Here is a 27,814-nt window from a genome sequence, read left to right as displayed (position 1 = left end):
AATAATTATCTCTGTATCTGTGTAATTAAGTTAAAACTACACTTGATACTCGTTTGCTGACTTATTCTCTCTAATAACCAGCATTAGTGTTACTGAATAACATTACATTAGAAAAGTTTGAGTTTTTGCCATATCCAGCATGTTCAGGATGTGTTAACAAAAACAAGCAGAGTCACACTCTTTCAGCTTCCTCAGAAAGCCTTTTTATTCAGATTCAAATTCAGAGTGAATGCAACAGCTGTTCCATTGCCAGTCTGTAAAAGAATCCCTGAGTCAGAATTAACTCGGTTCAGTGACTGTGCAACAATGCACATCATGCAAAAAGTAAGAGGACTACAGTTTTGTACTGTAAGAAATCATGAATAATTACAAAGTCATTGTTTGGAAAAATGCTCCATAAGCATCATCTATGACTAGGGCTGCCCCTTTTGGAGCCTTCGTTTCAAGTTAGGAGTCGCTGAAGGTATTTACAGCTCAAAACATAAAACGTGAGATAGTGTTGAGCATGACCTTTGCAGATCGTTTTGGAGGCGATACCCAAAGAGGCCAGCTCCGTTTTTATCTCCTTCTGCAGTAGCCTTTTCATCAGCTGTTGGTGTCAGTGGTACATTTGGTTGTAGCCTCACTGCATGGCCTGTCATTCAAAAGATCTATAGCAAAAGAACAGCTAGGTACAGTTCTGTCATTTCTAAAAGTGTGTGACATTCATCATTTACATTATGTACATTTTTTCAGTTTATACAGTCTCTCAGCACACGGGCACACTCGCAGTGTGCCTTTAAATCTCAAAGGTCCTGTGGAGATCTCATGGAGAAGTGGTTGGTGTGATAAATGAGAAATGATGGATGGTGGCCGTGCCTCTGTGAAAATGGTTGTATGGATGGAGGAAGAAACGAGTGAAATAAATGGTGTGTGCCTTCAGCTATTCTTCCCCCCAGTATCACACTGTGCTTAACTCCCATTACACAAATTGCAGTGTGCACAGAGAAACCCACACAGATCCAAATAAATCAAGAGTATGAATCTCATTGTGATTAAATTCTTTAATATTCTTAATTGTTTTAATTGAAGAAAACAGGTACAAATAGACTTAGAAAAAAAGACAAATAAATAAAAGATGACTCAAGAGATGCCACTAAACTGAATTACCTTCTAGCTGAAAAAGGTCATTAACAGTGTCAATTTTCTGACGCTATTTGATTCCATTCAAGCACTCTGAACACAAAACAAAAATCAGACCATAAGTTACAGTGGGATTTTTCTTTGCTGAATAAAAAAACCTCCAGTGTAAGAAAACCTTCAAAAGAAATGTTTTTAACTTCTCCATGTCCTTTTTGCTGTGGAGTACACTGTTTTCACTGAATGCCTAACTGCAGGAGGGGCGGACTGGATGAGCATGTGATGCTGTATGTTGGGATCAAACAGAAGGGGGAAAGATGGATCTTTCAAAGAGAGAAAGAAAGAAAGCCATGAGACTAAACCCCAAAGCTTTCACTTCACACAAACATTTGAGGTAATGCAACTCAAAGTATCAGCGGATAAAAATGTGGACCACTTAATGAACAAACCTGTTTAAGCTCTATACCTAACAGGAGAGTTTCTCATGACATCTTTAATCCTTCATGTTTAAACATTAGAACCCTTGCAACTGGGTTGTCAGCATGCTATTATTGGAGAGGACTTCTTTTTCTTTCTCCTGTTCGATTCCTTGCTACCGTGGGGGCTCAGACTGCATCTAAATATTCACACAAAACGAAGCAGCACTGTCTATTAAGGCTTGCATGAATCTGTCCTGGTTAAGATAACACTAAGAAATAATGAAGTAGTGCCAAGGACTGGTATTTTGAAAGCTCTAGAGAGGAGTGAGGACACAAAATGAAACCAGAGGAAAGCAAAATGATTAATCCCACAGGCGGCAGAGGGTGTCTTGCTACCATTGTTTGCATTTTGCGACCAGTAAATGTGTCCTTCATATTAGAGGTACTGCAGCAGCTCGGTTCAAAATAAGTGAAAATGTACAAACCACAGGTTGAATTAATCTAGAAAGATACTGAACTGTTTTGAAAGATGTCTGACCGTGGGCCTCACTGTGCCAAGCGATAGCAACAGCAAACTTAAGAGGGGGGAAAAGCTGGCCAACACGTGGTCTGTAAGCAGCTTAAGTCAATTAGTGAGAATGTGCACAGTGCTGAGGAGGCCATTACGAACAACAGCTTCCCAGCTGACCACTTTGTAGATAAAAAAAGAAAAAGCAGATTTTCAACACTTCACTCGTTTTGGTGCTCTCAAAGCAACACTTGCTATTCCACTGTGCACTGCTGAAATGGGATGACGAGGGCAGATACTGAAAAGTGATAAAGAAATAAAGCCGAGGGGAAGGGGTAAATAGGTGGGTGTTGTTTTAAAGGGGTGGCAAATGAGCAATCCCTTGCCTGAGCAAGCTTGATTAAGGCAAAGGTTAAAACATTACTACTGTGCAGTTCAGTCTGGACAGCAAGAAAATGTGATGCTAACAGCTGTGAGGCTACATGAGGACAGTAGGTGGCTCATTTCTCTAAGCTGATTCCACCGGCTCAACAGTGGAAGCAGCACTTTCACATCAACTGTAATTTCCTTTCCTTCCCTGTGTGTACTGCATTTCAACTGTCAGGACAGGCGTTAGAGGAAGGTGTTCTGTTGAAGCGTTTCAGTGTGTGGACTGGCGTAGCTGGTCAAAATGAGATCACAACTGAGGGATCAGAGATGGTCAAAATTATTGGTTCATCTTCAAAGTTGCATGGCAACGTGCATGCAAGTTGCTATTTGTGTGCAAGCAAGTGAAAATGGAACAAACAAAATGAAAACAAAGTTGCCAAAATGAATCAGAGGGTGTTGGTGCTGCGGGCTGCCATTACGGGACCTCTAACAGATGGTAGGTATCCTTGATGAGGACAGTTGTCAGATTCAGAGCCCTTACTGTAGTGTTAACACAGACACCAAGTCTCTTTTTTGTTTTTCTAAAAACTTTGTAGCGCTCCTGTCTCTGCTATTGAGCACAACTTGGTTGACACCAGGAGCTTTTCTTGTTAAAAAAAAAAAATGCTTCTACCAAGATGTTTCACTTAAGCTCCATCACGCACGGAGGTTTGAGGGCACAACGCCCAACAGCAGAGACAGAATAAACATTTAAAAGTAAAAACCCAAGTAAGTAAAATTAACAATTACATTACAAGTCCCAGTTAACGAAAGGAAGGAAGGAAAGGAGACGTATGTTACATGAGGTGGCTGCTAAGGTCAACTGCCTCAGCTTGTTGTTGTAGAAACACACAACCTCAGAATGAAGGTTTAGGTTAAAAAGATGAGCTACTGATTGGTGTGTGTCCCGGGGCGAGAGGATGAGGGCTTCACCTCTTTCCCCAGTTGGCTTACGACTGAAGAGTGAGACAGGGAAGTCGAGGCTGGTTGTGCCAAGCAGGAAATGGACTAGTTTGCTTGTTGATTGGCTGTCTGTGTGACCTCGGTGGGGCTGGGAGCTGAAGCGAGGGTGTTACCACTGGGAAATTTAAGGGTACTTGGCGGGGGGACACTGGGTAGCTGGGTTGATTAAGGGGCAAGAAGCAAGGGCATGCAGAACTGCAACTCCCCTTCTTGTAGTCTAATTTGTCCTTGTGTTCTCTCCTACTGCAGAGAGCGAGGTGCACAGACCTTCTACGCTCTCTCTCCCTCTACTGTCATTATTAATATCTCTAACTCTGGTCTCTCTGTTTAATGGTTTGGCCCCCCGCCCGGCCTACTGACCGACTCGACAGTAGGAGGGGAATGGAGAGGGGTGGGATTGGGGGACCGCAGGGCGACCGTACTGAAACCGCCGCACACACAGACGGGGTGACAGGGTCTAGTTTTGTTTCTTGGCCTCCTGGTCGCCGTAGCTCGAGCCTGTTTTCTTCACCTCGGTGACTCCTATGAGGCGGCGGATTGCTATGGAGGCTGGGGAGAGAACAAGGAAAAGAAAAGAGAGAACAAAGAGAGTGGGGAGATTAGGGAGGGCAATTGAAATGTCAAACTACATAGAAGCTAAGCAGTTTAAAGCAGTTATTGCTGGACAGGGAGCACTTAATGAATGCAGCTGAGGGAAAAAGTGCCACTGTCAGCTCGGGCTATTCTCTAAGGGAAGAAGGTGCATTGTTTCCATCTTAATGGCCAGTGCTGGTGCAGCAGGGTTTACCTACCTACAATGAGAAAGAGGATAAAGCCGATGATGAGGAGGGGCGAGCCGCTGACGGCCACCCCGCAGGCGAAGTTGATGAGGGGTGAAAGCAGCAGGGTGGCCCAGAACAGGAAGTTTAGCAGCGTCCACGGCCGGCGATGTGGGATGATGGTGGGACCAGGGAAGCTGCCCTCTTTGTGGTAGTGCTCCTGCAGGGCATCCTGAGCAGGAAGAGGTGGTCTGCACTTCAGTAACTGATTAACCAACTGAAACCTCCCAATTTATCTCTGAGCATCTATGTTTTTAGTTTGTTTGGCCTGGAATGGCAATAACACCTATCAAATCTGAGTCTAACACACTCAAGATGCACTGAAGATCTGATCACCTGAACCACATGGGTAGGTGGTCAGAGATGCATTTGGCCACATTAGCCAAGTGTAAATGCAATGCATCTTTAAATGAAATACAGAATGTACAGAGCAGAAATTAATTTCTGTCTGTCGATCCACCTTGGAAAACCAAAACAAACTGGTTTCAAACAGCTTGGGAAATTTGTCAAAAGTGGATGGTGTGCGTTAACAAGCTCCCAAAGGGTTAGAAAACATGAAACAGAAAAGGTGGAAAGCAGTAGGCTGTTCAAGCTTGGCAGCCTTCCTCAGGCTGTACTCTGCCTCAGGAAGAGCGTCCTGGAAACGAACTGCAGCTTAGCAGCTGGCTGGCCAGGCTTACTGTTGTGTTCGTTTCTTGCTTTGAAGTGCTTGGAATTTATAGAGCACTACTTGATAGCAAATGAAAATTTCTTGTTTTGTGCATGATGCCCTTTCCCATTATTTATGTTTCATTTGCAGTTCAATCCACTAAATAAATTCTAGAAAAAAAAAAACAAATCTGGAATCGAAATGCAATCTGATGCCAGCCGAAAATAAGGACTCAACATGAAGATTGTTCAAAAAGTGTAATAGTAGGAAAATATCTGTGCATCTGCTGGTGCAACATCAAGAAATTACCAAAATGTAGTTTTGACATGAAATGAAAATTGTTTACATGTTTGTATTTCCTTTTAAGTAAGTGTACACTGTGATTGGAGAATTGGGTAACAAGGTGAAAAAGTACTTTTTACTTTTTTTTGAAAAAACCCTCATGTATAATTAGATGATAGTGGAGTCAATTGGTGGCCATCATATCCTCTTCCATGCATAATAGATAATATTTGGAAAAAACAAACAAAAAAAAAAACTTTCACCCTGTGATACTACAACTATATCAACCATGTGCAACCTGCACACAGTCATATCATCTGTGCATGGTGTTCAGGTGTACCTTCTCCTGGTAGAGCTTGTGCAGCCAGTTGGCACACTCTTTCTCATCGTCTGGGATGTCCTCTACAGGGAACCGCCTGGGTGAGAGGGAGGACATCACCAAAATAAAACCATGTCATTAATGCTGCTGGGGAGTTGTAGTTCTGCAGTAACAATCTCTGACCAGCAGAGGACGACATCAGCTACCGCTCACTTCCACTCTGCACCAAATCCAGACCAAAACCCAGCTCCTTGGTACTTTGTGTCCTGAGTGATTTTTTTGGCCTCTGTGTTTTAGGCGGTGGACCTGTTTTAGACTGCACTACACTGGCTACAGGCAATTTCTATGTTTTAAACTGCTTCTCTCCATTTAAACATGCTGCAACAAAAGGGCATTTGTTCCAAAAATACTTTATATTGTGGGTTACTCTCCTCTGCAGTTTTATTTAACTGAAAAGTAGAAACACTGTGATTCTGCGATTCAATCATGCTCTCAAGGACAAAAGACATGCTTTTCTCGGCCGTTTCAAAGGGCATCAGCGGTTCCAGTGGCAGCCCATCTGTCTCGCTCTCTCGTTCGGCTCTTTACTCTAGGCATTAGGAGAACTGCCCTGGCCATCACAAGGAGTTATTGTTCAGAGATCATAAATGTGTTTGGCAAGACTCCAACATTTTGAGCGCTCAGCCTTTGTTACAGCTCAAAAATGCACTTGTGGCAAGCCAAGAGGTTTAAAATACATCATCAGTCTCCATTTGAAGAAACTCAGGAGGGCTGGCGGCCTAATGTATCATCATTACTCTAACTGTCTGATGACTCACAAGTAAATGGACAGTATCAGTGGCACCCACCTCACGCTCATGTCGGCTTTGTATTTCTTGCCATTGACGATGCCCAGCAGAGTGGGAGTTTGGTTGTCTTTGAAGTTGAGGGTCACATCATAAACAGCAGTTACTGTAAGAATTAAAAAAACAACATAACGCCAGATCAGAAACAAAAATTGTGTCTGTTTTGAAGACGGAGGATTAAGGCCTAGGTATAACAACATTATTATATGAATACTGTGATGTAATACTACATACCATCTGAGATTTTGGATGTGGTAACATCATGATACGGCATATATGCTGTCTCTTCCTGGTTTTAAAGGCTGCATTTACAATAAAGGCATGCCATTTTCTCAGCCTATTTGATCATTTCCTTTAACCCTTTAAACTGGAGCAAATTCACTTAATTTCTTTAAAAAACTTGGGGAAAAAAAGGTGATGAGCAACATAGCAAAGAATGACCCAAGATTAGCAAAAAATAGTCAAAAAAAAAGAGACCTGAATATTAGAAAAAAGAAAAGGAAAACTACCAGAAAATAATAATTAATAATAATTAGTTACTTAAAATTAGAAAATGACAATGACCACAGAGTTAGCCAAAAAGTACAAAAAATAAAGACATTTCTTATTATTATAATTATATATTTAAAATAAAGGAAATTGCCATAAAATCACCAATAAATAATCCCAAAAAACTGTAAAAAAAAAAAAAACACACAATTACCAATAATAACGATAATAATAATAATAATAATAATAATAATAATTAATTGGGTGGGCTTCAAAGGATGTTACAACATCAGTATGAAGGTATTTTGTAAGAGACATTGTGATATTTGAATTTGTCCATAACACCCAGCCCTACGAGGGATAATATGTGCCTGTGTGTGCTCACCTGTGCCTTTGAGACAATGCAGTGTGGTGGTGAAGCCTTTGGTTCGGGGAAGTAAGTGGTATTTGAGTTTAGGCAGGCCTTTACTTTCTGCAACCTGCATACTGATTTGGTGCTTCTTCTCTGTAAAGCGGGTGCCCTCGCAGTACAGGAGAAACTATGGAGGGAGAAAAGAGCGCGTTAATACACACTCGCACACATACACCCACACCTTTAAAAAGATCCACACATGCTTGAGGTGACCTCCTTTCTCTTATCCCATCCGGTACCCTAGTTTTGCTAGGTTGAATTACAGATCAAGTGCACCTCGCTGAAACACTACGCTAAATTTAAGTCACCGTCTTATCTCCATGTGTTGGGCTTAAAGTGGGCATGTGAATTTTTAAGTGTCCCGAGAAGTGCAGATCGACGGCTCGATTGTTTGTGACCACAGGAAACCTTGTCATTGCAGGATCTGATGTACGACTTTAAGGATAATCAGATCAGCTGCTGATTTGCCTAATCTCAACTGGCAAGCCGGTTAAGAGTCACAGTGGAAACTTGGGCTCGTTGCGACACAATGTGCTTCACACCTCTGCGTCTGTTAGGAGCCAGTCCAGAGTCACACTGACCTATATATGCTGAGTCGAGTGCTTCTTTCATATGGGACATTGGGGCGAATCATTGGCAGGCCATGACGCCCTGAACCTCTACGCCTTATTTCCAAACAGGGAGGGAAAAAAAAAAAAAAGAGTCATTTTGCACCCCTAAGTGCAGCACAGTGGAAACAGTCCAGTTCATGAGGTCTTAGAGCGAAAAACAAACGCACAGTCCCCTGCAAAGCTATTTCGGATGCAGCTGGTGCACTCTGACAGAGCTTGACCTGTGTAATGTCAGTGTGGAGATCAACTGAGGCAAGAGAAACTCAGCAAAAGGGCAGCAGATGGATTTCCTCATACAGTGGTAGAGGAGTTTCTTTCACAAAACCCTAGGAAATGAACCTGAATGATTCCTTAAGCGCTCCACATTGTGTTTGAAGACTCCCATAAGGATACTCCGTCCTACACTATAAATCACTGGGATGATGTACTGAAGACATCAGATATCAGTCTTTTGAAAGGTTATTGCATAATCTCCACTGCACAGACTGGTCTAGAGTTGAGTGATTGCAGACAGACAGACAAATCTCCCAAGAACCGAGTGTGAAATCATGTTGGTGCAGAGAAATGTGCAATGAAACGGTAGGAAAAATTGGGCAAATGACTCAACCCTACAACTCAGACACACACCCCCGCAGCCAAAAAAAACACACCATCCAGCAGCTGAACATGTACCTACCCACATAAATTCGGGGTAGTCTTTGAGCCTGTCCAGTCCTGCGAAGACAGTGTCTCTGTCCTCCTCCCATTTCCTCTTGCAAAACACGATCTCCAGGAAGTACCAGGTCCAGCCAATCAGAGGCACCTTCAGCAGCTCGTGTTTGGCCAGCACCTTTGAACTCTGGTTGGGGGGTGAAAGGATGGCGCAAGTCAAATGAAGCAAATCTCTATTTCTCAGCTTTTCCTCAACCAGGCGGGTCACTCAAGGACAAATTCTTGGTCACATTAGGCAGATCAGCTTTCAGAAGAATAGCTCTAACCCCTGCCAAGGTGTTATTTGAGCTAAGATGTTTGTATGCATTCTCAAACCTTGATCTCAAATAACCCAACACATACAAGGAAACAAAGACAGTCTGAATTTTAACATGGTGAACTCCTGCAGGCCAAGAAAGCAAACAGTTAATGCTGTACAAACAAGCACAGATTCAAAAATCCAAATTTAACACTTTAAAGACTTTTAGCAGTATTGCTAAAGGTGTACTTGGTCCAGTGCAGAGGTCAGTTTTAGGTATGAATATAAACTAGATGATTCTATGAACTGTTATCACAGTTTCCTTTAGGCCTGACAGTAAGCTGTTACTGCAATAAATCCAAGTAGCACTTTTTTCTGCAGAACTTGGGGCACCAAGTAAGTGCAAAGATTGTCTTGGACTTCTCACTACAGGTAAATAGGACAGGTAAGCATGAAGTCAGTTTGGTTAACAATAATTTTAGAATAGGCGTTTTTGTGGCAGGTCTGTATAACAGGCAGAAATAAATTGAGCAGGTTGAGAGTTTTGCAACATAAGAAATACAGACATTGACTCATTTTGACCAAATGAAATTACATTAAAATATGTTAACATTAAAATACCATGGAAAAATAAATACCAAATTTAAGACTACTTAATGACTTTAAAGCCTAGTATTTACACAACTGAACTGAAGACAGTTTTAGACTTTAAGGATCTGCAGACACCCTGACACCCACATTAGCTGTGCCAAGTTTTTCTTTTCAGTGTATCCCAAACGTCTTTTTTGGATTTTCCCCAATCAGAATAAGAACTTGTAGTCACTGATAAAAGGAGCATGTGGCACTGACAAGCAAAGATTCAAAAATGAAAGATTTGGGCGTCTTGAAACTGAACCAGACACTTGTCATTGATGCAAACAAGTCAGATGGGTTCAGATGAGAAGCTTCCCTGTGGAAATTAACGAAAACATACAGGTGTCTGGCTTTGAGGTGCATTTACCTTCCGCTCAGCAACAAAGCAGCAAACATGCAATTTCTTCAACCCTAAATTTGCCTCATCTCCTCTTATTCAGAACTTTCAGGGTGGGTGAAACCAAAATGGCACATGAAATGATTTAATGGAGTCAAGGAGTCACGGAGTCACTTTTTCTTCTGGTGCGTTACTGACCCCGAGGACGCCAAATCTTTCACACATGGTCCAGCCGCAGAGGAAGTCGATCTCGAAGTTGTGGTTGAGGATGATGATAACGTGTTCCTTGCCAAACTTGTCCACCGTGGCCTGGTCGGTGTAGAGGGTGCAGTCTGTGCCCGACCACCACTCCAGCAGCATCACCAACTCTGCAACACACACCGTCCATGTTAGAGATATCACTTAATCACTTAACAGAAGAACCAGACGAGAAGGAGTACGATTTGTCGGTTGCAGTTTGCAAACACAACATTCAAAGTCGGCCTCTCCTCCCTGGCTAAGTGCCAAAAGCAAGTTTTTGTTTCCTTGGATGGCAACAGAATGAAATAACTACATAAAATGTAAACTGTAATAACATTCCAGCGTTTTTTGTTTTTTTTAAGAAAATCCTACTCCTCCTGCAGCACAGGAGTTTCGTGTTTCCAGTTTGTTTAGAATAAACAGAAGAACAGCTGGGTAGTTCCTATGAGCGGTGATAGCCACCATGGCTGAACAGACAAAGACAAGAGGACCGTCTTGTCTTTGTCTTATCACCAACAGAAACTCAAACTGCATCAACAGTAAAACAGGAGAAAGGGCCCCACCCACAGTGTTTCAAGTGCAGTGCAGAAACTCCACATTAATAAATGCTTAGCAACAAGCAAATGGTGATTTTTGCAGATTATCCTTTCCAAGATTATCCTTTCCAATATTGGATCAGGCGACACAGAAATCTGACATTTTTGATAAATGATGCAGACTTCTGTGCAAAATGACTGAGTTATGATCTGGGCAAGATAGTAGCAGTCAATGAAACACTAACCTGTTGACCTTAATGCAGCCTACATTCAGAGTTGTCGTTATCAATCATTATCACTGAGATTATGTCCATGCATTACTTATCTTAACAGAGAATGAAGCATTAACTCATTAACTTGTCTAGGCTGTCTACCCTCACTACAAATGGTGAAGATAAACAGCCTCACTGGAGACGGCCACAAGCTACAGAGATGAATATAGTGACAGCAGTAAAACACTAATAAAGCTGAACAAAGTCTTGATTTGCAAAGACGTTGAAGTGAGATTATTTGCACCAAATTACACAATTTGCACACTTTGCAAAGCAAAACTGGCCCTGAACTGGGGTTTTACTAGTTTTATGCAAAACCACAGTCAAGTCAGGCGTTCTGGTGGGTGTTTGTGAGAGAATGGCTCGCTTTCTTCTTACTACTGTTTCTTATAAAAGCTACTTTTGAGTGTTATCCTGCAACTAATGCTTGATGGTGGTGAGGGAACAAAGTTCATCACCTTTATTCAGTCACAGCCAAGTATTACATATGTAGTATTACAATACTGCAGAGCATTTTGACCTGAACAAACAATTAAAACATCTGTTCAGTTCGATCATTTCAGACCCTGTGTGTGTTGTTAAGTTTCTCACATTCCTGAAAGAAGTTCTGGACAACTTAATCTTATTGACAGCACTGATAGCATTAATCGTATTGATTAATAGCATTGTTTTGAATCAGCTTATTTGAAAACCAGAAGAATGGAAACAGATTAGTGACGGCAGAAATTTTATAAAAACTGAACATTTGAGTTTGTCATGCTCACTCAGACCTGCTTAATTTAAAAAGATCACATAGTCGCCTTATGTTGAATAAATAAATCCAAACCTTCCATTTTAAAAAAGGCACAACATGAGGATGAATGCAGTGGTTTAAAAATAAATGTGATTAGTACCTAATCTACCCTGTGGTCATCATTTCAAATTCAGTTTTCTTAGTTCAGATTTAGGTTCTTGAGAGACACACATCTGGGCACAAGGGATTTCTATTCCCTAAGGGTTGTCTGGAAGGATGCTGTTGCCTCCCAAACTGCCAACAGTGTGTTAACACACTTTACTTGCTCATCTGACTAAATCTTCCTCTTCCCACTTTGGTGACAGAGTTGCAAATCTTGTCATGGCATTTGAAGCTGGGCATTAATTTTAGCTGGAGATGAGAAGAATTTTCAAAAGGGCGGAAACAAAGCACACATTCAGAAAACAAAAAGGGGAAAAATTCTTGGGAAAAAGTACTGTTGCAAAGTATGCGTGAAGTGTAGTAAATGTGCTAAAACAGGCAAAAAGAGCACTTCATTCATTCAAATTCAAGCAACTGCATTCACACAAATGCAGTTAAATAATTCTATTCTTTGATTTCAACAACACAGTGTGAACATGGCATTCAAATTTTGCAATTCAAATCAACCTCTTCTGGCACTAATCTGTTCCCATGCAGAAATCCTTGGTGCAGTCCAGTAGTTAATGCTTGATTTATATAATATTTAGTAAGGGCAGTAGGTATGTATGCATGTATGTACGTATGTATATATGGTTAACTGAGCTCCGAAATATCAACATTAGCATGGCAATAACAGACACAGTAGTCCTTTCACTGAATTCATCCTGATCATTTTTCCCAGTAGATGTTAATGATTACAAGTGCCAGAACAATCTCACTGAAAACAAAATCCTGTTTAATCTGAGGCTGTGTACGAACTACCAACACTTTTACCACATCAGCCCTGCCACACTGTAAAAAGCTCAGACTATGAATGTGGGATTGTAACACCGCATTACCTTGTTTATCACCGTCATCAACGCTAACTACCAAAATACATCACTTAAGAGGTAACTTCATACACAAACATGCTCCATCAGATATATAAAGCAAGTAAAGGAGAGAATGGTGGCAAACCAGTATCAAAAGTGTTGTGAACACTTGAATGAAGTGCTGGACAATCAATCACCTGCACTTCTTCATTTTTTTTTTTATAATTCTAGTAAAAATATTAAAGCACATGTTGGAGAGAAGGCTGCTGTCACAATTACTGACATTTTGGCATTCTGTGTTCCCCACACACAGGCTATACTTGGGCAGCCTGCTGTTCACAGTAAGTTCACATATATTGATTTGTTTATCGATTGCAGAACTACTTCCTAGTATAACTGTAGCAAGCTGGTTGCAATTGTGGAAAGAGTTCTGCAACATGATAGAAAGTTTTGGGTGAATAACCACGGACTTCCCCCTTTTATAACTGAACTAAACTGAGTCAACAGTTTGATCCTATTTAGTGCTCTTGCTGTATTCTGAGATACTTAACAACATCCTACGGTGTTTACAGCTGCTCACAATTCCTCTTTGTACACACATATACTACACAGCCTTCCACTTCAATATATACCATTGCTTTTATTGCATCAGTTTAAAATATAAATTTGAATTATTTGATTTAATCAATTTATTGCCCTTTAATGTAATAGATACAAATAACCATAATAAAACTGATGTCAGGAACATTATATGGAACTATTTCACTTTACAAAGCACATAAAGACTGAAACTAAACTGAAATATCAAAGCCCCTGTGCAAAAGTTGCTCTGAAGTGAGCATGGTATGCTCTGTAGTATTTTCTTGTTTTCCATGCTATTATAGCAGCGAAGCCAGCTCAGATGTTAAACTTAATATCTGTATCAAGGTCAAAGATTCTTCGGGTATTGTGAGAATATTGGGGAGGCGTCTACTCACGGCTCCAGAGGGAGTAGGAGAGCCGGCAGTTGATTCTGCGATAGAGCTGCTTGTTGATCGGCCAGAGAATGCAGGTGCAGAGCTGAATGAAGTTGATGATGAGGCCGCTCACGACGAAAACGAAGCCCATCAGCAGCTGCAGGATGAACAGGCTCTTCAGGTAGGCCAGTAGAGCCATGGCTGAGGAGCCCGGGGAGCTGAGTAGGCTCCTCTCTGCACACACTACGACCAACCTGACACACACACAGGAGGCACAGATTATCCAGGGTGTAGCTGTGCCAGGGGCATTGAAAGAAACATCAATGAGGTGTGTGGTCAGTGGGAGGGAGAAGGGCAGGACAGCGATCAAAGAACTGGAGAGATCCCAATGGAAAAAAGGTTGTATGAAAGAACATGCATTTCAAAAAAGACATCAAGGTTTCTTACCACGGTGGGATCCTTTTACAAACCCCGCTTACACGGCCCTTCAGCCAATATTACGGACCTGAGAAAGACAACAGTAGAAATGTCAACGCGGAAGCAGCTGCACAAGTGAAATAACACCCCATAAAAGGCTATGTATTTACAGCAAGCTAACGAAATTAAAAGAAAGCGTGCTTATTGCATCTAACAAGTTAGGCTGGTTAGTTTTGACTGCCACCGGGGGATAACATCCATGTGGGCAATTATCGTGAGCCAGCAGGCAAATGCTGCGTCTCTTTGTGGCTGGTGCCTTACCAGCCACTTTGGTTCGTAATCAGGAGTTCAGAGGCTCTAATCTAGTCTAAACACCACAGATGTTGGTAAAATGCAGAACGTGGGTGGTCAATTTTGCAATCCGCCAATTGCATGTTGCTTTGTAGCAACCCTGATGTTGACAAGTCAAAAAAAAAAAAAAAAAAAAGCGGTCTGCATTGTTGTGCCTGCGAGCTGAATCTCTGCCAGTGTGCCCGTCATAGACAATACACATGCTTATTTGTGTGTTGCCAGACAAAGCAGACATTGCGGCCTGTCAATGTGAGCGTGTACTCATGTGTGTTGCGGTGTGCAGCATCTGACAGCAACTGTCTGTAAAGTGTGCTCATTCACAGTGAGTCACACCAACTTCAGCCTAAACATGGCTCCCTGTTATTACCATCTATCAAGCTCTATTTATCTCAGCCCGCCAAGTCACCTGCAACCTGATTTGCCTTTCTGAGTTCAGTCACCATTACATCTCTCTGACTGGGCCTCCCATCTTCACACCCTTTTTTTCATCGTGTCTTTTTCCTGTTTTGTCGAGTGTGGACGGCGCTGTGCAGTCAGCGGCGTCCACCCTTCACACCATGCCACACGCAGCGAAAAACTGTCAGCAAATCAGGAGGAACACTTTCCTGTGTTTCCTCGTAGAGCGACCATGTGGGGCACAGGCTGCCGGACAGAACGATGAAGATGTCTTTGTGTCACCGTAACATAACAGTCCTGGACACCAGACCCCTAAGGAGTCTGGTTTGCACAGCGTCCGGCATGGCTACAAGTTCCTACACATCTCCTGTTTTTTCACATTTTTCAGTAATCACATTCTGAGCGTGTGCCTGTAAAAACAAACATTTCCGAATGCTTAGCCTGAGGGAAACTACCTAGCTAACAGAAAGCTGATGGCTGTTGGACAACAATTAGCATGGAGCACGTTTGGCCAAAGCCATATTTGAACAAGCAAATATTTAAACATATACAACTATATGTACACAGCTAAATCTGATGTGCTTATTTTACCTTGGCAAATACTAAACGACTGAGCGGTAATTTAAGGCTCCTCGTGTCGTTTCAAGCTTTTGGATATATTTAACAGCCAGGTCTGAATCATGTTCCTTTGAGTAAAATTTAAATCATCCCTCAGTTAAGGGCAACAAACCGCCATGCCTTAAAATAAGCCACATGGCTAAGACAGAGCCAATTCATCGTGGGCAAGTAGCATGTCTTGTCTCTGTGTAATCAATCTGCACCACAATATGTGCAGAGAGAAAAACCGGTGTGGACATGAATGAAATAAAAACTTGTGTCCACTTGCGAAAGACAAGTTTCATCTTGCCGAACAAATATATGTTTCTCAGTGTCTGGACTGGACTCAGCGCAGTGTTGAATTACTCCTGGTTCTCTCTCTGTGTGTGTGTGTGTGTGTGTGTGTGTGTGTGTGTGTGTGAGTGTCATATGCCATCTGCTGGTTCTGATAATAAGTCCAAACCTGGCAGAGTCTGTGTTTTCTAGGTCTGCATTATGTTACAGCCGTGACCCTTGTTCACACAGAGAAAGTGACTCGTAGAGCTACAATTACAATATTACACATACCGAGTTTGTGGCTCCTGTAACACTTTTGGAAGGGAACCAAGTGACAAAACCAAAGAACCAAAAAGAGTGTGGTGCATCAAGGCTATAATGGCACGTCAGATGACTGGTAATCTGTAGAAAAAGCAGTCTGCGATGTCTTCTTGTCGGTGAACTGGAAGTGGGCAAATGTGGCTTAGAAAGAAATAAGTCTGTAGTGGGGGAAACATTGCTCAATACAAGTTCCTAGAAAGTTACTCAACACTTGCCACAAATGAAAGCGGAGGAGGGTTGCAGTGGAGTGCAGATGTTAGGCAATAACAGTAAGCATGAGCAATGCAAACTGTTTGCCTGGGCCCTTCGGCTCGTAGAGAATAAGACAGTGATTGTGTTTTTTTGTAAAGTAGAGCCGTCACGTGTCACACTACCTTGAAGACTGAGAGGATAGGTTGAGTTGGGTGCTTGCTAAAAATAGTGATTAACGTCAATAGTTACCTCCAACTGGAATACAGAATTTAGCCCAATACAATGGTCACAGTTCTTTGCAGTAGCAGCCATATACATAAAAGTGACTGCCGCCCCAACCATCCTTCTAAGCTTATTTTTTTTATACATGAACGGCATGATGGGCGTGAGGAAATGAAAACTGAAAATAAAAATACAGCACTAAAACTATTAGTCGATAAATTGATTAGGCTAGTTAATTGACAAAAATAACTGATAATCAAATTATCAAAAATAACTAGGATACAATGAAATTTGGTGTTACAACATGAAACTACCGTGCCGCTGTTGATGAGCGCTTTGTTTCTATGTAAAATTCATTTTGTGGAGATGGTAAGTGGTTTAAAAAACAACGCTCGAAGCCTAACAGCCTAAGCCTAAGCTGAACTAAAGAGTACCGAATCAGAGTGAGGAATATTTAAGATTAAAATTGTTGACCCCACTGTATGAAAATTGGGAGGAAAACCCATTTGTAGGATGAAATAAGTCGGCTAAGTTCTCTAAAAGAGCTTAGGCCATCCAGCGTTAACAGGAACATGTAGCTGTGTAGCCATAGCAACAAATCCAGAAGACAAGGACCCATATGGCACAACAAACTTTTAAAAGAAAGTGGTTTACTGTTACTGGACTGTATCTTGAGCTCTCCAGTCATTTCACCTTTAGTTTCACAGTAAAGGCTGACATTTCATGCTGATTAAAGCACTCAAACCTGACCTTGTAGAAAATGAAAAACATACACCTGACTGGCTGCGCTGGTATCAGGTTTGGGCCTTGTGTAACATGTCAACAAAGTATTATTTCTTGAATTTCTGGCTTTTTCTACTCAAGGACATCACACGTTACATAATCTTGTGTTCAATGGATTATAACATTCAGTATAGCTCAGTCACAGCAATTGACTGAGTCAATGGTCATGTTTAGTACTCAAACAAAGCATCTGTGGATTCTCAGTTTAAGGAACCATTTTCAACTCAAAAACAGTGTTGTTTTATTTTCTTGCCAACCCAAGTGATTTGGATAAAAATGTCTGGACAGCTTACACAAATTGCGGGTGTTCTCTTACAAAGACAAAACCAGTTGAATTTTGTTTTGTTAGTCAAGATCCTTTCAAATTCCAGCAGATTCACACTGCCTGTAGTAGCTCCATGGAGTAACCACTCTGGAGACCCCAAAAGTGAGTGTGAACACCCCTTAAGGAGCTGTGGGAAAGAAGGCCCACCTGTGACCCCACTCGGCCCAGGGAAAAGATTAGAGATGCTGACTGGGTTAAAGCTGCTTACGGCAGGGCAGCTGCCTCTGCTCTGCCTCACCTGGATATAGCTTCTCTGCTAACAAATCCAAATTACTGAGAGTTGCTGGGAGCCACTGATATGAGGAAAGACCACCTTGAAACAAATGTGACAGGCCACCATCAAAATGCCAGCAAACCTTGCTTGCATTTTAGTAACACACCTGTGTACAATAACTGTTTTTCTTGTTTGTTTGTTTGTTTTTTTTATTCTGACACTTCATTTGTCTGATGAATTTAACATGTTAACTACACAATAAGAAATCCAGTTTCTAACTTCTACTAAAACAGACTAGGACTAGACTATGCTAGCTCGCCTTTGCCAGAGGCCAACCCACATTCCCGCAGTCTAACTTACCAGTAGATATAGTAGGCCATTGCCATAATGACCAACGCCCCACAGATCCCAGTGAAGAGCATCACAGCACTCTGGTTCAACATGTTGGCTCTTGGTATCCCACCAAATCAAAACCAGGAATAAAAAAACAAACCTAAATGAAAAGGCCCCTGGAGAACAGTGAATGTTCACAGGGTGTCCTGCTTCATAACCATGATAATCCCGCACAAGGAAAGAGGGAGATTATGATGATGACATCAAGAGGACAGCCAGATCCCACTGGTGGAACTGCCCAATCAGCGCAAGACTGGATTGTGGACCACAGAAATCTCTGTCAGCATAAAAAGCACCCAAGTAGGTGGACTTCCAATGAGGGCAACCAAAACAGAATCACCAAAAACTTCAGAGGCCCACTGCAGAGTTTCACAAGACTCCAATAAGGAATACCGGGCAGCCTGCAAGATGGCTCGCTTCTGCAAGGAGGGAGACACACATGTAAGCAGTAACTTACATGCATTCCCCTTCTCTAATCCACTGGATTAGATTAATACCGATTAGCAGGCTACAGGCACCCTGGATATGTCACACGTCGTTACTGTCAACAGAAAGGAGGGCTCGTCTCTATAGAACTGAGCTGGAGTTAGCAGGGCGGCACCTGCTATGCTAAAAGGGCTAATCACAAGGTAGCAATCCAATATTCACCTTGCCATTGGCCACCTGTTGGTGTCATTCAGCATGAGACAAGAGGGATGACCTCAAAGCTGGGTTATATAAAACAGTTTACTCAGGGAACCCTTCAAGTGCTTCCTCAATTGTCTGTTGTGCTATGTTTCTTCTTACTGAAATCTGAGAAGGGCTAAATTAACGTAAAGCAAAGAAGCCAATAATGAGCTAATGCTTGTTGACGTAATGAAGAATTATTCTGAAGAAACTGCTTCAGCTTGACCACACAAAAACTGCAAAAAAGGCTAGCGGACATGCTATTAAAAACCTTTGGGTTACTAAACCAGAGTCAGCGCTGAATGTGGTTTGCACAAGCTGGCAGAGGGAGACAGAAATAAACTGTCAAGCCTGCACAGAAGGAAATGGATGAGACGGGTCAAAGGTTCTGAGTCCAGTCCTAGGGCCATGCCAAGGGGCCTTACAACTGAGAATGAATGGAGATGAGAATACACAGTGATGGCTGGACCATGAAGGTCACTTGCTTTCCAAAGCATGAACAGCTCTGGACTCTAAACATATCACTGTAGTGCACGCAGGCACAGCTGTCCAGTGCTTGTGCTAACTTATTTCACATTTATCGACTGATCAGGTCAAAACACAGATAGGTCTCAAATATGTCATCTATTCTCATTACACTTATTTCACTGTGATCAGTGGGTGTACAAAATACTGTGACACTGGAAGAATCTGAGAGGCCTATATCAAACCAGCAGTTTGGCTGGAGATTAAAAGCCACTTTCACATGTACAAGTGGAACAATCCAATCTCAACACAAATTCAGTTTTGTATTCCTCCCTCCCCTGTTTGACTCTGCAGCTGCACCTGTTATCCACCACTTGGCTCATCAAATGGTAGTAAATAACAGTAACTGTTGGCGTGCTACCGCGGTATGCCGATATTGTGCTATTCCTGGATACAAACCCACCATTTCACCAGGGATCATTTTACCAATCTAACATTATATCAGAAAAGGCAACCAAGGCGTTTCAACCTAATATGGGCTTTCTCACATCAACTCTTCTCTGAGCTGCCAAAGTGTACCTTTTCAACAAGTGAGCTCTACGGTGATGTTAGCTATGGAAACAACTGTTAATGTATTTTTGCAGCACTAGTAAGGCCTGTAGTTATTCCAGTTCCAAACACAAGGGTCGATATTTTTATGCTTCAAGAGGAACTGAAGTCCATCCAGCTCTGCTGCAACGTATTACTAGAGAAAAATGCAGCCCCTAAAACTCCATTTCACTGACACTTTTAGGAATTCCTAAATCTTGCTGGATAATGACTACAGTACTCAAGAATAGCACTAACAAAGAAAATTGCTGTTTTTAACTGGGTTTGAAATCCCTTTAACAAATGTGGAAAAGAGATGGCAGAGCTAGAGTGGCCTTGCAGCACTTCTGGCTCCCCCCAACCTTTCCAAGCCTCCCTTTGGGCTCTTGACATAGATTAAAAACACTGTTCATGCTTATTCATGTTGGCAACCTTTACAGAGTGGGCTGCTGAAAATAACAGATGAGAATGTTGTTGAACGAATACCTGCATCTTTATGGGATGTTCATTACTGCCTGTGCATAAACTAATTTGATTACTGGTGATTTAATGGCCGATGCCAGGAATGTTGATGTGCAAAATATTACGCAACACAATAAGTACCGCATAGTAAATACAGTAATACATTCTATACATCTGAATTTTATTTAACTAATACAAAGTGAATAGAATGATCGATTAGAGTGCTAATTTTCTAATCCTGTTTAGAAACTCTTTAGACAAACAGATATCCATAATGGCAAGACAAATGTCTCCTGGTACAAGCAAGTATTTTAGGGAATGTTTTGAGATTGCAGGAAGGAAAACTGCATCTTCACATTGTTTGCTCACAATTTTATTGTAAGGCCAGATCACTCATGCTCTCAGACCTGCAAGTGAAGTGTACTCCCAAAAACAAATAAATTATGTATCAATCTTTATAACAGCTGCCCAAGAATCTATAAGACAGACTGTGGAAAAAGTAGCAGACCAGATTATTAAGACATTTTAAACATGTGACTGCTGCCTTGCAGATATTTGTGGCTTTAATGAAAAACAGAATGGGAGAATAGCTCTGTTTCCTGTCAATACTCATGCCAGTGATGCTAATTATTGGTAATGGTGGTGTAAAATCGTGTGGATGGTTAAGAAAAACATGCTTTTAAATAGTGCAACAAGTATTATTGCTGGTGTGTCCAGGGCAATGATAGCTACCACTGGGACATTTTAGAATCAACATATTTCCAGCCAAAGTAGTGGAAAACACTGGCTGTAACCACTACAGATGCACAGTGCATTCAATCTGTCGTTTTACGATGTTAGAGAACTCAGTGATTGATGGCTGGCAGCCATCAGCAATGACATTTAGGGTTGGGCATTGAAAATCGGTTCTTAATTGGTTTTCAAAATTTTCGATTACAAAGAAATTGTTAAGAAATTTTTAGTTTAATTCAGGTGATCAGTTTCTATTAAACAAATTAAACAAGTTGAGCTCGTACTAGTTTCAGTTTCTGTAGCGGCACTATAGTATCCAGCTGCAAGAGCTGGACGGGTTGAATCATGGACTGCAGCAAGCAGCACTCACAGTGTGGCTTTACTTTTCTCTAAAAATGCCAGGTCGGCAGCACAGTGTAACACCTGTGCTAAACTAATTGGTGTAAGGGAGGATGCACTAATGAGTCTAAACACCTTAACCTGCATGGTGTGCAAATCAACGAGTGTACTGTGTTTGATGTGTTGCAGTGTTCTGTCTCCTGCCTCACCCTCCTCCGTCTCTCCTGAGCTAACAACAACCAGCACCTCATCGCAGTCAGGTAAGGGTGTGAGTCTTGTATACTGATGTTACGTTATGTTGATTGGTTTGACTGGTTCTAAATAAGCACCATGCACAGATGTTCCTACTTCTCTCTCATTAACACCCACATGAGCTGCAGCTCCTAAACAAACTGGAAATGAGCTGGTTTTGCCGTGTTATCCTTCCAGTGGCCTACAGGAATGGATTTATTATCAAATCATTTATAATTAAAGACAGACTATTTGTCTTTAATTATAACTATTGTAACTAATTGTAACTATTATTGTTACTATATGTAACAATACATTTGTTTTAATGTTTATTAATCTTTTTAAATAAATTTTTCTAGCAAAATGAACAAGTGACCTGATTTGACTCTGCCCCTCAAAGACCCGGAATCAGGAACGGTTAAGGACCGGAACTGAAAAGCAGAATCGGATTTGTTAAAATCCAAACGCAGCTCAAACTTAATGATATTGTCCATCGACCCAACCCTTGTTGCAGAATATAAAAATAAAGCTCTTGCTACACAGGAACCTGCTTAACCTGTCAAGCACAAACAGCAGCTAGGCAGCTAGGCAAGTCCCCAGTTATTTGATTAATAAAAGTGGCTTCCATTTCAAATGTGGCTCTAACACATGATCTTCTGATCTTATATGTGCTACGATGTAGCACATATATATCTTTTAGACTTATATCCATAAGATAACTAAATTTTTGAAGTAGAAAAAAACTACATTTAGCATTGTGAGTTATTTTTAGATAATGCATCATGGTCATTTTCACAGGAATTTAAAGTAATTTGATTTACAGAGGATTTCCCTGACTGAAATTATTAAAAGACACCAATGATTGACAGCAGAGTGCTGTTTTTTTTTTTTTTTTTTTTTTTAGAAACTGTTAAATTATCTGTGGACAGATCATCACTATATTGGTCAATAATCATAGGATAATATTTTTTCCATTAAACATTGTGAAATGTTTGCTGCACCGTATGCTAAATGCACTTGTTTGATGGAATATTATATATTATAACTGTTTTTGAGAAATACACAAACGCATTTTGAAAATAAAAATATGATGGTTGATCGCTAAAACTGTAAAAGAGGGATCAGAGTAAACACACAGCGTTTACTCTGATCCTCTGTTTTTTTTTTGTTTTTTTTTTAAAGATGATAATATCGATACATCGTCCAGCATCATCCAGCCCTTGACAGTGAGGAAATATAAAGCCTAATGCACACCCTCCCCAAACATACACATACCTCCCGCATTACAACAACACTCTCTCAGCCAGCATGCCTGGTTGCACACCACTTTAAATGCTGACACAGCCACAGATAGTAGGGGAGAGGGATCAAAACAACAGGTACGGACGACAGGTAAGGATTGATTTATAAATTTATGGATCGCCACAGAAACAGCTGCACAGCCCCCACTGATACCTGAGCTTGTACATCTATGTGTGTGTTTATGGGTTAAAGTAGCATCCAAATACTACTGATGACTGATAACACTCAAGGATCCAATGAGGTGCTTCTCTTTGCAGTAAGCAAAAACAGTAATGGAGGTGGGGAGGGGATGGGGGGGCACAGCAGCAGGGAGAAGAATGGGTGTGAGTGAATGAACGAAGCAGCCAAACTGCTTAGGTCCGGAAGCTCCAAGTTAACTTTGCAAATTTTCCAGAGGAGTGTCACAAAACATGAGCATGGGGTTATTAAACTTTCCATGGGTGGAAAAGCATGGAGTTGCAGGCAAGTTGGACTATCGATTTTCTCACACACACACAATCAGTTATCGGTGTGTGTTTCTCTCATAATGCTGGAGAGCAATATTTTGACTTGATAAGCTGACATAAGAGCTCAATGCCTAATAAGGGCAGGTAATTTGCAGTATGTGGGCTAAACACACTGTGTTGGATTTTCCTTGAATACAATCACCCTGTTTGAGACCTTTTAATGCCATGGATGACCCAAAATATGGCCTGAGACCTAAAGTCAGAGGTCTCAGTTGGGCCTTCACAAATACACTCATGACATATTTTGGCCCAAATTTGTTACAACATACACCTTTATATCTGACACAGCACTCCTGCAGCCATACGCCCACACAAGAACTGTGGACTATGTGAGGAGTTAAAATAAGATACCATGAACTTTATTCAGCCCCTGAATAAAACCTGGATCATTGCACCAATTAAGAATGGACTGTAGATAAAAACAGAGTAGTAAATAAATAAAACATAATAAAGCTACACTTCAACAAAGAGCCCTCATTGTGGCAGATTCACAGATGTCTGCAGATTTCAGATTTACATACTTACAGATCACGGTAAAGACATACATGAAAGGTAAGCAAATGTTGCCGGTTAGACACATTATCAAATGAACAGATGATTAGACCAGCAATGGACCGCAGGCTGACAACATGTTTTAACAGCCTACAAAGAGCAAGAGCATATTTGTGCCAGTGCTACTCCCCATGTCCCTGTTTTGTAATCACTTCCAAGGGTTACATAGTTGTCCATTGTCCAAGCCTGGCCACAACCCCCCTCCTCCACTCACCTCTACAGGATAATGGGATTAATGAGCCTTATTCCCTAGACCCAGATATGACTGAGACCCCCACAATGCCCACCACCACAATCTTCTTTTCATTGCAGTTTGTAAATTCCTGCAGCACTCAAGAGACACAAAAAATGACAGAGGCACTAATGAGCTGGCTCTACAACAAGGAAGCCAAAATTTAATCTAGAAACACATCTCCCCTTGATAGGCTTTTTGCTCCTTACTTTTAAGTGCACAGCTAAGATCCCCACTTGAGATTGGGCTGAAAGCCAAAGAATCATTATGTCCCAGCCAGGACCAGCTATGTGGAAGAGAGCTCAGCAGCACAAAAAAAAAGCAGCTGCCTTGTGCACAAAAGGATGAACACCATTGCCATCTCAGATCACTGCTAAAACCATCAAATATCCTCACCGGTAGCCAAAGCTGACATGACTGAGCAGGTACTTGCCTGTTAATGGGTGCGCTGGCCGTCTTTGCTGGACACAACTACACCGCCTAAAGTTAGCCTTGGCTTAAAGCGCCGCAGACTTGAATGAACTCCAGTAACCTCTGTGTGGTACCACACCGTTACGCACGTCAAGTCGGAGCCAAAAAAGCGCACATGACGTGTAACGTTAGTCAGGGACACAGCTTGGAGCTCGGTGGAGGAAGAAGCCCCGGCGCTTCTTTGCCCATCTGCTCTCCTTGCATGCAGCAATGTTAGCCCCTCGGATATCCAGCCGACTTTGTCTCACAGTTGCACAACCTCTGGATAAAAATGCATTATTGGATCCTGTGCACGACACGAAATAATCAAGCAGACAGCGCTCCCACCCCCTCAGCAGACGGCTCTCATTTGACACACATGGCTTGACATTTGGCCGGCCAGCATTAACATTAGCTAGCGGCGGCGGCTGGGCGCAAAGTTGCAAAATAGTTAGCGATCCAGCCACATCTACCATTATAACCGATGAAAACAAAATGAACTAACTTGTCACGCTTTTGCTGACCGGTTCAACAAAAACAGTTCGCTGATATAAGGACAGGAGCCGATGTTAATGCATCTAAATGCAGCAGCACAGAAAGGAAAGGGCAAGCTGCGGCTAACGTTAGCCGCCACTCCACCGTTATATCAGCTAGCTAACTCTGTGTTAGATTAGCGGGGCAACTGATTTATTTCAGGGGTGTCCAGCTAATCACAGGCACAGTGTCTGTTAGCTGGGTCAAAATAATAATAATTCACAAATTTTCCAGAGTGAAACATCTCCGAATTAGCAGCTGACCTGTGCCGCTTGCTATCGTATGCTATGCTAGTTAGCCGGCTAAGTTAGCTAGCTGGCAGCAGTCAGTAACGGTACTCTGACTTACCTGAAAAATTATCGACTTGGGAGGCGGACGAGCACTTGGTCTTTTTTGTACTTTTAAGATGCCTCCTGGGGCTAAGCAGGTCCACTGGTGACAGGCTTATTAAAGTCGTCTGTCGCTTCCTAAGCTGCAGCAAAAATGACTTGAGGTAATTCGGTTTGCAAGAGTGCTAACGTTATTGTTTGTCGGTTAAAGCCCCACATCTCCTGAAAGCCCATCAGGAGGAGAGAAGCCCTACATCCGGTTCGGCCCCTCATTCATTCACACTGACACACACCAACTTTTTTTTTTTTTTTTTTTTTTTTTTTTTTCAAAGGGGCCTCTCAGCCTTATACCTGCCTAGGAATCAAGGTTAGTCAATTAAGATTAAATTAAAAACATAAAAAACCAAGGTGTGGCCAAACATTTCAGTTAACTGGAATAAATAAATAATAATAATAATAAAAAAAATAGACTTTAGCAAAATGAGGAAGCGTCTTCATGACTGGGAATCAACTGCCCTCACAAAGTGTTGGGTTTGGATTGAAATACCTATTCTGAACCTCATACATCTAGACCCTGACACCCCTCCTTCCATATCATAAAAAAAAAACTAAAACTAATACTGAATAAAAGCGTAAACATTTTTAAACAATAAAAACTCATTTAACACAAGCAAAACCCACTCTGCAAACTAACACTGAACTGAAAACAAGAATTGAAAATGAAATAAAAAATAAAAACTAATAAACTAACACAAAACTATAATAACTCTGCTAGGAATATGATAAATTATGCATGGAAGCAGAGGAGGTAATACATGAAAAAGTCACTTTAACTCAGTTTACCATAAACTCGGTTTGTTTCCTAATTCTATTTTGTAATGCTGCCAGCAGGACAACACCGTAACTCTTTCACAGAGTTGATGGATGCAGATTTCAGGAGCCCGTTGGATCATGAGGATCCAGCCAGAAGTTTAGGAGAAAGAGGCATGAAAACTGATTACAGCTTCACACACACACACACACACACACACACACACACACACACACACACACACACACACCTAACTCATCCTGGCTGCTTGCGGCTTGCCTGTGTATGTCTTGGCACTCCTCTCTGCTCAACTGTATTCAATTTAGCTCAGTAGCATGGTTAATTGTTTCCAGTTAGTTTATGTACAAAAAATGATTTGCAGAATTGCTCTTAATTATGTTGTATTACATTATGTTAGGTGATAAGTAGATTTGCTTTTTCATGATCAGTAACACTCCTGCATGGAGTTTTTTTTCTTTTTCCATTGAACTCTATCATTGTGTAATAGATTTTTTTTTTTTTTTTTTTTTGCTCCTTTTATCCATGCAAAATAGAATTTACATCTTCCTTTTCAGGCTGCAATGGATTTTGTTACCTGAATTCATAGTGAATGTGCAGGAATAAAGGCATTTAGGCATAAACACAAGGATATCCACTGTGTTCAGCACGTAGGGCCAATATCCTCTCTTATACTTTAGTGACCTGCGTTGAATAATTAACCACAGTGACCAAATAGTATGTTGTCAGTCATTAGTCATTTCTCTGCTTTGTCCACACAGTCTATTGATATAAGCAGGTAAGTGGTGTTTGGTGAAATATGCAGGGTTTTGCCATATAATGGAATCTACATTGATGCCCCTGATGATTTTTTCCCACCTGAAAATATAATTTAATTCTAGTAACAATATTTATTACAGTATGTTTATTTGTTTAGCACCTTTCATGCTGAGAAGCAGCCCAAGGTCCTTCACAGCAAAGTCTTTTTGCTTAGATCGGTGATTTTTTTCCCTTATTACAGGCTATAGAGGAACATATCCACTTTTTTTTTTTTTTTTTTTTTTTTTTTTTTTACCACCACATCTCTGTTATACATCCTGCATTTCCAGAATCTTTATCTGTCCACTTTTCTCTCCTCTGACCTATATTAATGTAATGTTTTTTTTTTTTTCTTCTTCTTCTTTCTTTGGTTGTTTGTGTGTGTTTTTGTGTTGTGCCCATCGTTTCTCCCCTCTTTGTCTGTAATTAATTTAAAAGCATAAAAATTGCAGTGCAAAAGAAAAGATTGTGAAATGTTCTGTGATTGAAAGAAAAAGCACTACAATAAAGTATTTTTTAAAAAATGTAATGTTATTTTCAATGCACAATATGCACTGATGTACTCAAAAACTCATTTCCCTTTTAGATAGTTTCATATATATATATATATATATATATATAGAGAGAGAGAGAGAGAGAGAGAGAGAGAGAGAGAGAGAGAGAGAGAGATAGGCCAATAGCCTAAATACATCTGGATATGCAGTTGACATATACTGGGGTAACCAAAACATATACTTGCAGATTTGAATCATAACTCTAAACATGTCCTGAAGTGTGTGTCAGATGTATTTTTCTCTGTGC

General features: G+C 41.1%; 1 protein-coding gene across 2 annotated transcripts; it reads right to left on the bottom strand.

Annotated features, from left to right (window-relative positions):
- Positions 1-180: 180 nt before the first annotated feature.
- Positions 181-25,660, bottom strand: LOC115380197 (1-acyl-sn-glycerol-3-phosphate acyltransferase gamma). Of its 2 annotated transcripts, none has more exons than XM_030081286.1 (10): positions 25,406-25,660; positions 13,959-14,016; positions 13,533-13,765; positions 9,960-10,129; positions 8,519-8,680; positions 7,205-7,358; positions 6,334-6,436; positions 5,507-5,582; positions 4,209-4,407; positions 181-3,966 (listed from the first exon to the last, which is right to left on the bottom strand). In XM_030081286.1, the coding sequence occupies exons 3-10, from the start codon at positions 13,708-13,710 to the stop codon at positions 3,875-3,877; spliced, it is 1,134 nt and encodes a 377-aa protein (XP_029937146.1). In that variant the 5' UTR covers positions 13,711-13,765; positions 13,959-14,016; positions 25,406-25,660; the 3' UTR covers positions 181-3,874. The 2 variants fall into 2 exon arrangements, with proteins under 2 accessions (XP_029937146.1, XP_029937145.1); XM_030081285.1 differs by lacking the exon at positions 25,406-25,660 and adding an exon at positions 17,966-18,467.
- Between the last annotated feature and the right edge of the window lie 2,154 nt (positions 25,661-27,814).

This window comes from Myripristis murdjan, chromosome 21, assembly GCF_902150065.1.
Source record: "Myripristis murdjan chromosome 21, fMyrMur1.1, whole genome shotgun sequence".
NCBI lineage: Eukaryota > Metazoa > Chordata > Actinopteri > Holocentriformes > Holocentridae > Myripristis > Myripristis murdjan.
The sequence above is the reverse complement of the archived record's forward strand: the minus strand, read 5'-3'. Positions and strand labels throughout refer to the sequence as shown.

Coding starts and splice junctions, on each gene's coding strand:
- LOC115380197 (XM_030081286.1), bottom strand. CDS start 13,710: ATGGCTCTACTGGCCTACCTGAAGAGCCTGTTCATCCTGCAGCTGCTG. Junction 8,681..9,959: donor AAAGATTTGGCGTCCTCGGG/GTCAGTAACGCA, acceptor CCCCCCAACCAG/AGTTCAAAGGTGCTGGCCAA. Junction 5,583..6,333: donor AAAGCCGACATGAGCGTGAG/GTGGGTGCCACT, acceptor CCTCTCACCCAG/GCGGTTCCCTGTAGAGGACA.